This window comes from Saccostrea cucullata, unplaced genomic scaffold (assembly GCF_032062105.1).
Source record: "Saccostrea cucullata isolate Sc308-1 unplaced genomic scaffold, CSIRO_AGI_Scuc_v1 ctg187, whole genome shotgun sequence".
NCBI lineage: Eukaryota > Metazoa > Mollusca > Bivalvia > Ostreida > Ostreidae > Saccostrea > Saccostrea cuccullata.
In genome coordinates this window covers 39,846-55,000 of record NW_026926399.1, presented here as the reverse complement: position 1 = coordinate 55,000, position 15,155 = coordinate 39,846, and the positions used below count along the sequence as shown (strand labels likewise).

Here is a 15,155-nt window from a genome sequence, read left to right as displayed (position 1 = left end):
TTTAGGTATAAAATACAAATTTGAAAAATTTAGACATATATACGGTAGAAAACAACAAATAAAGATTGAATTTTAAATGTCGCTTTTTCAGGGAAACTGTTCTCTCCTGTAGGTCCATTCTTTTGTTGAAGTGAATACATCCTTTAATTAATTAATACCAAAAGTACGGTATTCTCATTGGAAAAACAATTGTAAAATATGAAAGTAAGCCAATGTTAAAGTTTTTTTCAATGACTACAAAAATCTCCAAGGTCAAAAGGTCAAGGTAACTGGTATCCAATGAAAGGTCTTGCCACATAAAATACTTATGCAGAGTATGGAAGCCCTAGTCCTAACAATTCAGAAGTTATGGCCAAGGTTAAAAATGTTTAAAAGTAGGTCAAACTTCCAAGGTCAACGTCAAAGTTTTTGTTCTTGTCACAAGGATTAAATGTGTAAAGCATGAAAGCACTAGCCCTAACCCTTTAAAAGTTATGGCAAAGGTTTGCTTATAGAAGTACGTCAAAGTTCAAGGTCAAAGGGTCAAAGTTCTTGGTATCCAATGAAGGGTCTTCACACAAGGATTACATATACTGAGTTTAAAGTAAGAAAGCCCTATCCCTCATCATTCAAAAGTTATGGCCAAGGTTAAAGTTTTTTCACAAGTACGGAAATCTACAATGTCAAGGTCAAAGGGTCAAGTTTGTTGCTATTCAATGAAAGATCTTTCAACAAACAACACATATATATGTGAAGTAAAATCTCCTGGTATCTACTGTTCAAATGATATGGCCAAAGTAAAAGTTTAATATTTTTCATGTAAAAGTGGTTCAACTCAAAGGTCAAGGTCAAATTTGGTGGTACCCAAAGAACGGTCTAGTCACAAGGAATACACATGTGTAATTATGAAAGTCATGGCTCCACTTAATCAAAAGTTAGCGGCAATGTGAAAGTTTTTGTGGACAAACAGACAGCTAGACAGACAGATGGACGACTTGACAAAAACTATATACTTTTTTTTAAATATTAATATTTCTAAATATTAATATTATTTTTAAATAATCTTAAAGTTATGGTTAAAATCTTCTTTAAACCAGTCACAACTGGGGAGAACATGTTCATAAATCATATTTTTAAAAGAAATTGAAACGAAATAACTATAAATTTTAAAGAAATTACTTTTTTTTTTAATTTTGGCTAATCCCTATCTAGTTAGAATGATCTAACTGTGTCTCGGTACAAGCCCTCACCACAGTTAGAATATGTCCCATATACTTGCAATGTAGCAAATCAGAGCGGATCCACTCCGAAACGATTTTGAAGAAAATAAAAGGATTTGCACTGGAAATAACTACCAAATTAATCAAAACAAACCTTTTTGAGATTGCTTATGCCTTTTATCCCAGAAAATAATCACTCCAAAAATGAAAACCCAATTAATTTTCTCAATGTTTTTCTCTCACTTCAAATTTACCTGCCATGTTTACATTCGGAACTCTCTAGATTGTTCGTAGTAAATGCAGTGAGTTATAGTGGGTACGAGTTATCGCCCATGTTTCTTTTGCTACATTACGAATACACAGAACGAATTCTATCGTTAACCGGGTCCGTAGTACAATATCATTTTAACGATAGAACGTTCTATCTAATCCCGATCAAAATGAAACTGATCCCAACCATAATTTCAATAATTATTGGAAATAAAAAACATTTCCCCCCAGAACACTAGTCTGATGTGTAATAAGGCCATAAGTGTTAAAGATCACTGAACTTAATTGACAATCAAATTGATTTTCTACATAGTAAATATATGAAAAGGGCAATAAATTAGTATTTTATTCATTTTGTGTTAATTTTGATCGGGATCAGTTTAGTTTTGATCGGGTTAGGTCAAAATATTGAAAAATTAATTTCTCTAAAATTTCTCAATTCAGTGAACGCGTCACGGAAAGACATACGGAAGGACGGAAGATGGACCTGACAAACACTTTATGCACCGGCTATGAAGGAGCATAAAATATTTACAGGTAACTTACTATATACATTTTATAAAACAGTACCACATGCATTTCGGCGCCGTTCCAATGTAATCATTTTTGAATTCCGAGCTCGAACTAAATGCAAGCATAAAAGCCTGTCATATAATACATTCTCATGTACAACTTTTTATTCATTTAAATTTTTCAGAGATATCTTCATTTTTTCAGTACTGTAAGCACAAGATGACATTGTATCATATTTTCATTCAAATAAAAAATAAAATTAATTCATTTGATTTCTTTTCTTTCAATGTTTTCATTGCTACTATCGGATCAATTAAGCGTTATATAACCCTGATGAGATCAGGTTAAGGAAGCTCTATACAATGCACACTATTTAGAGTCACACTTATAGGATAGTCTTATGCACTTAGAGTGATCTGCCATTAGAAGTAAGTTTATCAAAATTGTTATTACAAATAATATCACATTTTGTTAAAGATTAAAGCATATGTTTAGCATTATATAAGACTATGAATAAGTAATTGAAAGGTCCTAATTGAAATCACTATTTTCATTAATTTTCCCAATGTAAGTAAACAGCATTAATTTCTGCTCACAAATAGTCCATTGTCTTTGAACATTTTTCCTGCGGAATTAAGGCACCCTACCCTATGTTATTTAAACAATAAAATGCTTTCTTTGCTTGTTATTACTGGAATGAACGGAAGCAGCTGTTGCAGAAAAAATACATTTTACATATGGACCATGTACAAATACATGTAAATTTTTTTCTGCAATAGCTGCGACATTTTATTGTTTATATTTATATCTGTTTAAATAATCAATTAAAGTATGATTAAAAAGATTAATTATTGAATTAATGATGCAAACGTCTTTATACGTTTCATTGATGGAACAGCCACTGATTAAGAAATCTGTACAGGCGACATGCCTACTGTAGTTTATGCAGTGATGAACGCAATGGGGTTTCTTAAGAAATGAAGGAGAAAATATTCAGTGGATGTAAATATAAATGAATGAAAAAGACTCAATATGCACCCCTTTATATGATATATTTTTCTCTTAGTCCAAAAAACAGTTTCTGTTAGTGTTTAGAGCTTCCTTAAGTTTCCCAAAACACGTCCAAGAAGCAAGATAAGAGCACTACCATTTCATTGAGGTGAGGAGTGCTGTCAGATTATGAAAAAAATTGAAATGATGAAAATCAATAATTTATCCACAGCTTTTTAGGAAATAAATAAATTCCTCCTGTCTGCTGTACCCCCCCCCCCCTTTCGCACTCATTTACGAAATAGAGTTTTGGCATTCGGACATTTTACACGTTTTAAGTACTGAATTTTAGGACAACCCTCGTAGTTGTATATGTATATATATGACACAATTAGCCCTTCATGCATCTGTCACGTTGGTATGTACTTTTAATTGTTCATACAAACGCTCGGCTAACCCCGTAAACTCCAATAATGCTCTTCAGAGTTAATGGAGACAGTCACCATATGGACCATTGCTTCAACTTTAGAAATGCGAATATCTACAGCTTGGATAAATTAATTTTAAAAGAAATGAAGTATTAAGCAATTTCAGAAGGGTCTCTATTTACCCTACTATCAAATAAAATATTGAAAAACAGAAATTAAAAAAAATCTTAATTTTTGGATTCGCATATGGTTTCGATCGGAAATACTACAGTCATATCCTGGATAGTGTTAATTACCATCTATAATCCCTGAAAGGTTTTCATTGATATCTTTTACCGTTCTTAAGATTATCGTGGACAAAATGCCATTTCAAGGAGATGAAGGAAACATGGTCACACGACTCAGTTTTATTACGCAATATTGTAGTCTCAGATAATATAATTATGTTCGGAACCTGATTGAAACCACAGTAAATGTATATTTTGAACACAGGTTGTTTGAGTTCACCATCTTGTATTTTATTAATTAAAAAATATTTAAACTTTCTTGGGATTATTATTAAATTACGGAATAGGATAAACGATCCACTCTTCTGTTTCCCTCCACTATAAGCGTCCAACGAATCGTTGACGTCGTATTTGATCTCTTTGTACAGTAAGATTATACACAGTAAAAAAAGTCAGTATTATAACACAGTTTGAAACGGGTCATTATCATTGTGGGGGTATTTTGTGAATTAGGGAACACAAAAATATTTTTACATGGTTATAGACGGAAATCTTTTGTAGGTATGATTTATTTCGCAAATGTGTTACGTTAAAGATGATTTCTCCCGTACTCAAGGTATGAAGCATGACACGTTTTTCTCATACTCTTGACTTGTTTAAACTATGCCCTGTGCAATATTGAGCTCAGCTTCACCAATCGATATTTTACAAATAATCAATAAAATGAAGACCTTGCATTTCAACGTCAATTTTAAAATATTGAATGATGGAATCTTTTTCAAATTAATTTTGTTGTTGTTTAAAATGGCTTCAAAATTAGGCCTACGTAATTTTACCATTTTCAGATGCAGTGTGACAGAAGAAACTTGCCTTTCGTTCGAAATTTAATCCCTTTACACTTTATAATTTGATACATAATTGCAGCGTAACTACGACGTGACAATCCAAGTATTCCTTTACATTTCATTTATCCAAATGTTAGTTTCGTTCAAGCAAACGCTCGGTTGTCTCCATAGATCCCGACTTGTGAAATGGCGGAGTCGACGGAGACAGACGCCATTTCGGACCCGGTTCAGATTTTCAAATATTGATATCTTAAATTTGGATTTATCAATATTCAAACAAAAACATAGTAAACATAACGAGAAAGGTTTCTTTTCCGATTCTGAAATAAAAAACGAAAAATCCAGCAAAAAGAGTGATAAAAAAATCGGACACACGTGGGATCGAACCCGGGTCGCCCGCGTAAAAATCCAACGCGCTAACCATTACGGCATTGGGAACCGCCGCTTCAAACTTTTAAATGCAAATATCTCTAGACTGGCTATATCGATTCAAGAACAAATTACATATTAAGTATTCTTTGAAAGAGTCTCTAATAACCAAATCAATATAAAAAAAAATATTGAAAAACAAAAAAAGTTGAAAAATTTGACTTTTTAAATTGGCTTCCGGTAGCGACCGGAAGTATTGACGACGAATGAAAGGTCGCTTCCTGGATAGTATTGATCACCATCTATAATCTCTGAAAGTTTCACATTGATATCTTTAACCATTCTTGAGATTATCCATGGACAAAATGTCGTTTGAAAATCAGGAAAATGGTCCGAAACTTGGCACCAGAAAGGAGTTTCCAAAAAATTTCTTGGAACTTTAAAGACTATCTTACAACACATCTTTTCTGAAAATTTCATGCAATTCTATCCAGTAGTTGTCGAGAAATCGTGTCAGAAAAATAATAATAATAATAATAATAATAAGAAACAGTAGAATAACTATAAGGTCTTCCGTGAAGACGGAAGACCTTAATAATAATAAGAAACAATAGAATCACTATAAGGTCTTCCGTGAAGACGGAAGACCTTAATAATAAGAAACAGAGTAAAAACAATATGTTCCCCAACTTCGTTTGGGGAACATAACTAGTGCTAATTGTAACGGGGACCGTTACAGATGTTCCCCAAACGCTCCCCAACTCTCTTTTTGTGCCATATTACCTGTAAGCTTCACTAAATAAGACAAACTGTATGTTTTTGAGACTTTAACATTTACCTGGAAGTGTACGAAGTTCATTCAAATTTTAGCATTGCATGCGTGCGCATGCGAATGCCTGTGCGTAATGATCATATCATTTTGTCTACACAATCCATATATTTTAATAAACTAAAAATTAAAGTATTTAATCCAAAAGTAATAAAAATACGCTCATTCAAGTGTATTTTGATTTTGTTCATTTCACGTGCACGCACGTGCATACATGAGCACGATGACCATACCTTCTTGTAGAAGATCATTACATCTATCTATGTTCTAAATCCCACCCCATATGGTTGAAAACCAAGGGCGTTATACCTGTTAAAAGTCTCAGCCAATTAGATTGCAGCGCACGTACACGCACGTGCGCATGTGCATGGTGACCATACCTTTCTTGTAGTAGTCCATTATATCTATCTATGTTCTAAATCCCATCCTGTTTGGTTGGAAACCAAGGGAGTTATAGCTGTTTAAAGTTTCAGCCAATCAGATTGCAGCGCACGTACATGCACGTGTATCCATGTGCATGGCGACCATACCTTCTTGTAGTAGTTCATAATATCTATCTATGTTTCAAATCCCATCCACTTTGGTTGAAATCCAAATGAGTTATAGCTATTTAAAGTTTCAGCCAATCAGATTGCAGCGCACGTGCATGCACGTGTTTTCATGATAATTGCTATATATCATATTGTAGGATATCCTAATGCATGGCTATAATCAAAATTTCAAAGCATTTCGTCAAAAGACAAAAAAGATATTGAGATTTTTGTTTTAGCCAATTAGAGTGCAGCGCACGTGCATGCGCGTGAGATCTTGCTATTTTGACCATGTCATATTGTCTATACTTCTAATGTATCCTTATATTATGAGTTCTAAAGCATTTCATCAAAAATTTAAAAAGTTACATCTATATCAATGTAATCGGTCATTTATCATGTTGCACGTGCGCGCTCTTGCAAGCACGTGCGCGCAAAATGACCTTCGTTCCGCAAATCTACATTACATGTCTACTGACCCTAAAAACATTTCACCTTAGTCTGATGTGTAGTTTACAAGATCACTCGCGGACAAAATTTTCCCAGGAAGAAAAATAAGAATAATAATAAAAACAGAGTAAAAACAATATGTTCCCCAACTTCGTTTGGGGAACATAATAAGAAACAGAGTAAAAACAATATGTTCCCCAACTTCGTTTGGGGAACATAATTACCTTATGCTATGTGCATGTAAAGAGTTAACTTTTAATGCCTGGATTTAAGAGGGCAGTGTGAAGGCAGAGTTTTGTACCATAAGAAAAACTTTTGAAAGAATAGTCCAATCCACACTTTGCAATAGTTATGTCCCTTTGCTGGGTCAACCAAAAGGTCAAAAGGGAAAGAAATGACATTTCTCCTCTTTATGCTATTAAACATTTGGGAGTGCTCTGATAAATTCACTATGTTTATATTTTTTCTTTCAATATATGGGTAGCTCCATCTTGATCATCATTATACAAGATAGATGCACATAATTTTTACAATCAGATAACAAATTTACAAACCAGAAAACTATAAGGCTACTGTTTGGATTTAATGGCTTTTTCCCTAAAGATGCTGGCCAAGGGACATAACTTTTGAAAAGTGTGGATTCAACTATTCAATCACTTGAATTTTCATATACTTAACTTGGCTAGGTGTCGGACATTACAATCATATTGAAACATTCATTCCTAAGGCATATAAGATAACAGGTACAAATATATTAATGTCATTTGGATGCAATATTTTCCCTGTTCAAAGGTTTGAAACCATAAGTGTTCCATTACTTGTTACCGAATCATAAGCCTAAGTTTATATTTTTCTTTTCTTATTTCAGAAGAAGTATTTGCCATACCTTATTCTGATGTGGATTATATATCTCAGTACACTGGGCCAGTATGACAATCAGCTATTTGAGCTTGGCCTCAGTTTCCAGACAGTAAATTACCTCTCCCACTTCTCCAACTTGTTGATCATCTACATCACAGCATCAATCCTTGTCACCAGCCACATCTTCCTAAAATACCAGCTACACCAAAATCATTACGTCCAATATACCCTGTATTTTTTACAACAGGCATTGGCATTTAATTTTTTGTCAGAGAACTTGCCAAATGAAGAAGATTTAGATGGATTATTAGTATACCATCTGATGATAATTCTAATTTCTTACCTTTTTTCCACATATGTATGGCTTTATATCAGATCAACACTTCATGACTTGTGCACATTTAGCAGAGGATTTTTAGAGAGGAAATCAGCATTCATTTTAAACCCATTAAAAAAATTTATTCGAGTTATTATCAGAAAGTTAGGCTGCATTCCGGTGAACTCAACAATGTGGGTGCTATGTGTTCAGGTCCTTCAAGAAATATGGTCCAAGTGTAATCACGTCTGTCATCTAATGTGGACTAAATGTGTTCAGACCACTACAGAAATGAAGATGAAATGTGTTCAGACTTTCCGTCGTCTTCCTCACCTTGCCAGTTTTTGTGGGAAGTACATCTGTCACAGACTAAAGACATGGACTCTGTTTATTTTGTCAACAGAACTCCCATACTTAAAAACCAAAATCTTTCAGCTGTGCAGGTGGGGCTTTCCAGTCTGTAACATGGCTTTTGATGACCAAAAATTATTTTTCATGTAAAATGTAGTTCTGTAAAGAAACACCTATTATTACACACACCTATTTTACTTGAAATGCATGTAAGCAACACAATATCATTAAAATTTAATTTTTATTTCAAGTAAAAACCATACTGATAAATTTTCACAGGTCGAATCATGGAACAGTACAAAACCGACAGTTATTATCTAAGGCGGAGTATGTGATGGAGGGGCGTTTCTACACACTTGCCCAACTAAATCAGCTTCGTCACGACTGCCTGGAGATGAAGGTCAATGCCTGGAGAATGGCTAATGCACTCACCAATGTTCAGAGGTAGGGTGAAACTCTCTCACAGTGTCTTCTGGGTATTAATTACTTTAAAATTATCTTTTGTGCCAAATTTTCTAACATCAGACATTTGGTGCAGTGTATATCTAACCAAAATCTATATATTATGAAAAATTTTACTGTAAAGTTTTTATTCCTAGATTTAGCAACTTTGTCCTGGGTGAAAATCATGTGACTGCTGCAGAAATAGAGGAGCATCATCGTAGTTGTCGGATTTATCCTCAATCTGCAGACTCGGAATCCTCATCAGAAAGTGAATAGATTTAAAAAAATGTCTTCCTGTAAAATGTCTTCTAGTCTCTAATACAGCATTGTTTTTTTTATTTAGAATAGTATAACTGCAGTTGATTTTTTTTTCGGAATGAATTGCTTTTGCTTTGTTTACTAGTCCAAGATGTATGTTCATATACTCAGATGTGATTTTACAAGTTTTCTACATGTGGCACCCGTATTACTGTTGTTATATATGTTTTGTATAAATATTTTATTGTTCATGAAGAATGTTTTCATTTTGTTTTACATATTAGTAACTTAAAAACTGATCAAGTATGAGAGGGCTCTGCTAAGGGCAGTTTAAGGACATAGAAGGTACACATTCAAGCATCAGAAAAAGTGATACAGCTCATAACTTATAACAGCCTTTCTCTTCAGTGCAAAATTTGGGAGATAAATGCATTATAAACTGAATTATCATCACAAGAAGTTTCAAGGATATATATTTTCACAGAGATACAGACAAAGCAAAATACCTTTAAAATGAATTCTGTAACCTAGGTCTCTTGCTCTAATGTCAAAATATGTCAATGTAAAAGTGTAAAAGGACATGGTACGGCTTTGGCTAAATTTGGCCCCTTTATAGATGTAATATTCATAACAATTGAAATTGTGATATCATTAAATCAAGGACTCAAAAAAATGTGTTGATTTTAAAACCAGCACTAATTTTGATTTGGAGAGTACTTTAATACAGGCTACAAGACGATGCCAAAGCAAGACAAATTACAAAATTTCCTCAATGACAGAATTTATCACATTAAAGAAGGACAGGCAAGGCCATAGTGAGTCATTGTATAAAATTTCATTGCAAAAACTTAAAAGCATCTTAACGAGGCCCGATCTAGTTGAAAATTACGAAAACAGAATGATAAAAAATTTTAATTCTTGGAAATATATTTGTGTGTTTTATGCTTAGAAAAATTAGAATGAAATTTTGTTACCTTGCCTTTATTGTAGTCAAATGGGGACACTGTCAAGATATGGACCATTTGTCATGTTTTTATACACAATTACATACGAAAACTCTTCAATAAACAAAGAAATTTACAAATTAAAAAAAAATACATGATGAAAATCTTTGTTTTTCACATATATCATGCAATTTTCATTCTTCTTATAAAATATGAAAAGAAAATTGGAGGTAGCCTTTATTGCAGTGAAAAGGGAGCATGTCAAAACGCAAAATTTGGATTTATTCTATCCAACTACGTATTTTATAGGTCGCAATGGGTTTACATAATACCAACAAAAGATTGCAATACTGTATTAGTTTCTAAAAATAAATAATTCCTACATTATGAAATAATTTTCTCGCCATTCTTTATTTTTCTCTTAACACGCGACGTTGTTTTACGTGGAAAAAAGGGGTAGAGGGAGAAAGGGGGGGGGGGGGTTAAAGGTGACAAAATTACGATTTTTACTAATATCATGTAATATATAGATAAATAAAATATTTTGTGGGTTGCATTTAAATGATTAATGGACTTATTTTATTTTTTAAAACTGAAGATAATCCATGCACTTTAAGTCCGCAATAAAAAGAGTGTGTATAAACACTTTAACATGTTCATAGAGAAAGACTAAAATCGTTTACTTTTGGTTGCAGTGTTTGTTTGTTTTTTTTTAACTCAAAAATTGAAATAAAACAAGATGAAATTAATAAATCTATTCCACAAAATTGATCCCTCAAAATTAATTAGGTTCCAAAGTTGTTTATTATTTAAATATTTTAAAAAAAGATAATAGAAATGCCAGCTTTCAATGCACAGTCTATAGAGCTACTAGGTAAGCAAGATCAGCGAAACATTTTAGCGCAGTTTGACGTCATTTTAATTGTGACGTTATGGTGTTCAATTGTGACGGCAGTCAAGGGTATTGTGACGTGTCTGAGTCGACGCTGCGTTAAAACGTATCCGCAGATCAAGTAGATCGGGCCTCGTTAAGATATTGCCTAGAAATGAAAGTTTTACACCCACATAGAATGTATGAATTCATTACCTTGACCTTTAGACCTCAAATTAAATAGGGGTCTTTCTTAGACCATAGGAAGTTATGATGTAAAATTTCACTACAAAAGAAGCTTCTCAAGATATCATTTGGAAAGAGTAGTGTCAAACCAGACTGAATTTAAAAGCTTGACCTTTGGACCTCACAATCATCAGGCGTCTTCCTTAGATCATAGGGAGTTGCTTAGTAAAATTTCAATGCAAAAGCTCAAAAGCTTCTCAAGATATCAAGAGAAAACAAAAGTGTTGCAGACAAAAATACAGGAGGACAGACAGACTGAAATTAACATCTCCCATTTTGTGACACATTAAGGTTTCTTATCTAATAAGTACATGTATACAAAATTTGAAAATAAGAGTAATCACATCACAACAGTGTTGAAGGATGGAAAGGCAGAAAGTTTATTTCTGTAAAGCTCCCACTTATTATTCGTTTGATTCGTAGTTTGCCAAAAATTTATTTCTTTTATACCAAATATGGAATTTTCTACAGTATTTCTTGAAAAAGTAATTTTAAAACTGCCACCTGCCACTCTTCATTGCAAAAAAAAAAAAAAATTGCAGATAATTCCATTTATTGCAATTTATTACTACATGTACATCTACTTAAATTTAGAAATAATAAGAATATTTTATCACCAGCAGGCACGGATCTAGAAATTTTTCAAAAGGGGGGGGGGGTTGAAGGATTTTTGAAGGGGGAGGGGATTGAAGGGGAAAAGAGTTATTATAATGTACATGTATATACATGCATATAGTTAAATAACTCAATAGGATACAGCTAGGGTGGAGTATGGTTTTTAAAAGTGGGAAGTTGATCAACCTGGGAAAAAGTAATTGTATGGATTACCAGAAAGTTTTTGAAAAAGAAAGGTAAAATAAATCTCGGAACCTGAAAATCCTATTTAGTAAAGCGGGTTGGATTTCATTTTTTATTTTCACAACCGAATTTCTTTATATATAACAACATTAGCCTTTCACTAAACATTTTCTATGGTAAAAGCACAACAAAACCAGAAGTCTCTGTCGAGACTGAAGCTCTACTGGTTTGTACTTACAAATGAAGACAAAAGTAGCAGTTGGGACTTAAAACTTTACAACAGCAATAAATAAAATAATGATGCTTGATTGAGTCTTTCATTTGGCAAGATACTGCAATAATTTACAGCTGTAGGAGTAGATATTAATAAACTTTTAGAGTATTTACAGTTTTAGTAACCATGGCCACATCATTCCTCGAAATCAAAAATCGATACACAGAATTGTGTATCTTAGTGTAGTCTATTCGTGTGCCAAGTTATATTGAAATCAGACCAAAACTGTAAGAGGTGTAGCATTTTGAAAGTATTTCAGAGAAATTTCTATTTCTAGAAACAAAGGCAACACCGTTCATCAAAATATAAAAAATCGATACACAGAATTATGTATCTTAGTGTAGTCTACTTGTGTACCAAGTTATAATGAAATCAGACCAAAACTGTAGAAGGAGTAGCATTTTGAAAGTATTTCACACAAATTTCTATTTTTAGTAACCACGGCAACACCGTTCATCGAAATCAAAAATGGATACACAGAATTATGTATCTTAGTGTAGTCTACTTGTGTGCCAAGTTATATTGAAATCAGACCAAAACTTTAGGAGGAGTAGCATTTTGAAAGTATTTCACACAAATTTCTATATTTAGTAACTACGGCAACACCGTTCATCGAAATCAAAAATGGATACACAGAATTATGTATCTTAGTGTAGTCTACTTGTGTGCCAAGTTATATTGAAATCAGACCAAAACTTTAGGAGGAGTAGCATTTTGAAAGTATTTCACACAAATTTCTATATTTAGTAACTACGGCAACACCGTTCATCGAAATCAAAAATCGATACACAGAATTATGTATCTTTGTGTAGTCTTTGTGTGCCAAGTTATATTGAAATCAGACCAAAACTGTAGGAGGAGTAGCATTTTGAAAAATTGTTTACAGACAGACAGACATCCGGACGGAGCAAGTCCATTAGTGTGCATAAGCTCTTCTGGTCTCTGACCAGTAGAGCTAAAAATGGAACTTTCTCCTTTCTCTTTCTTTTTTGCATATCCAAAGGGGGGGTTGCAACTCCCATAACACCCCCCTCCCTCTGGATCTGCCACTGACCAGTCTTTCATTTTACAAGAATAAAATTTACTGAAACAAGAGATGTTTGCAAAACACTTATGCCCCCCTCCCCCTCCCTCAAACTGGAATTTTTTCCAAATCCATTGGGCATAACTTTATCAAAAATGGCATGATCATACCCAAAACAAAACTTTGACTATTCATATGATAAATCTGCATACTAAATTTCATTTCAACATGTGCAAACTCTGCAAAGAAAATGGACAGAAACTGCAAATAAGTAGAATTGAAGTAGAAGGGAAGGGGCATAACTCTATCGAACATAGGTAATCTGAGATTACAGAGCTCATCTCAACGAATGTTGTCTTTAAGCAAGGCAAAATCACACAAGTAACCAACAAAAAGTGCACATCCCAAAATGAAAATATTTATGCAATTTTGATCTGATACTTTGGAATAGACCTATATGAAAACATCAAACTAGTTCTTTTTCATGAAATTGTAGTTAAAATCCAGCATCTGAAGCAAATTTGAGTTTTCATCCCTTGATCCATCATTTGTGCAAGTTTGGTTTATACAATGTTATATAAGCCTTATAGTTTTTTGGTAATACACCTGCACCCATAACTTTTACCTGGTCCATTATCTGAAAAATGTATGTCGAATTCAGCATCCGAAGCAAGTCCATTAGTGTGCATCCTAAGATGTATCGTCCATGCAAGATGGCTCATTATAACCTCATAGTTACTTGGAAATGAAACCTGCATCAAAAAGTAACCTTTTCACTCATCCACAAAATATAGGTCAGATTCAGCATCCGAAGCAAGCCTGGCAGTATGCATCCTAAGATGTATCATCCACGCAAGTTATGTCATTATAGGGCTCATAGTATCTTAGAAATCAAACCTGCACCAAAAACTTTAACCCCTTCACTCAACCGGTAAATGTAGGTCAGATTCCGCATCCAAAGCAAGCCTCGTAGTATGCATCCTTAGATGTATCATCCATGCAAGTTTGGTCATTATAGTGCTCATAGTATCATTGAACTGAAACGAAATGAGACCTGCACCAAAAACTTTAACCTGTTCACTCAACCACAAAATGTAGGTCAGATTCAGCATCCGAAGCAAGCCTGGTAGTGTGCATCCTTAGATGTATCATCCATGCAAGTTTGGTCAACATAGGGCTTATAGTTACCAGGTACTTGGAAATGAGACCTGCAACAAAAACATTAACATGTTCACTCAACCGGAAAATGTAGGTCAGATTCAGCATCCGAAGCAAGCCTGGTAGTGTACATCCTTAGATGTATCACCCATTCAAGTTTGGTCAACATAGGGCTTATAGTTCCTCGGAAATGAGACCTACACCAAAAACTGCACCAAAAATATTAACCTGCTCCAAAAACATTAACCTGGGCATTCCTTTGCTGAAATTGCAGCATCTGAAACTTTGACTGGTACAATGAAACACACTAGAAGCATCTTCCATGCATGTCTAATCAATATAGGACATAGAAGTATTTAAAAAGAAAACTGCTCTAAAAAACTTAACCTAGGACGCTGACGGTATTACATAAGCTCCCCCAACTCGTTGAGGTGAGCTAAAAATGGTGCGATCATACCCAAAACAGAACTTGACCTAGATATTCAGCTGATAGATCTGTATACTAAATTTCATTTCAATGTGCAACCTCTGCAAAGAAAATTGACGGAAACTGCAAATAAGTGAAATTTTTCTAAGTCGAAGGGGCATAACTCAAACAAAAATGGTCCGATCATACCCAAAATACAACTTGACCTAGATATTAAGCTGGTAAATCTGAATAGCAAATTTCATTTCAGTATGAGCAATCTCTGCAAAGAAAATGAACGGAAACTGCAAATAAGTGGAATTTTTCTAAGTCCAAGGGGCACAACTCTGACAAAAATGGTGCAATCGTACCCAATACAGAACTTAATCTAGATATTCACCTGATTAATCTGTATACCAAATTTCATTACAGTATGTGCAACGGTTGTGAAGAAAATGAACAGAAACTAAATGGACCAACAGACTGACCGACAGACAGCAGTAAAGCAATATGCCCTTCCTTCTTCGAAGGGGGGGCATAACAAACACATGACA

At 33.9% G+C, this 15,155-nt stretch overlaps 1 protein-coding gene across 1 annotated transcript in view; it reads left to right on the top strand.

Moving 5' to 3' along the window:
- Positions 1 to 9,467, top strand: part of LOC134271577 (uncharacterized) — a 49,715-nt gene extending 40,248 nt beyond the window's left edge. Inside the window, exons 5-7 of the mRNA XM_062753783.1 lie at positions 7,519 to 8,270; positions 8,458 to 8,622; positions 8,778 to 9,467. Coding sequence (XP_062609767.1) covers positions 7,519 to 8,270; positions 8,458 to 8,622; positions 8,778 to 8,898 — 1,038 coding nt within the window. The 3' untranslated portion in view covers positions 8,899 to 9,467. The remainder of the gene's footprint in view (positions 1 to 7,518; positions 8,271 to 8,457; positions 8,623 to 8,777) is intronic.
- Positions 9,468 to 15,155: the final 5,688 nt, after the last annotated feature.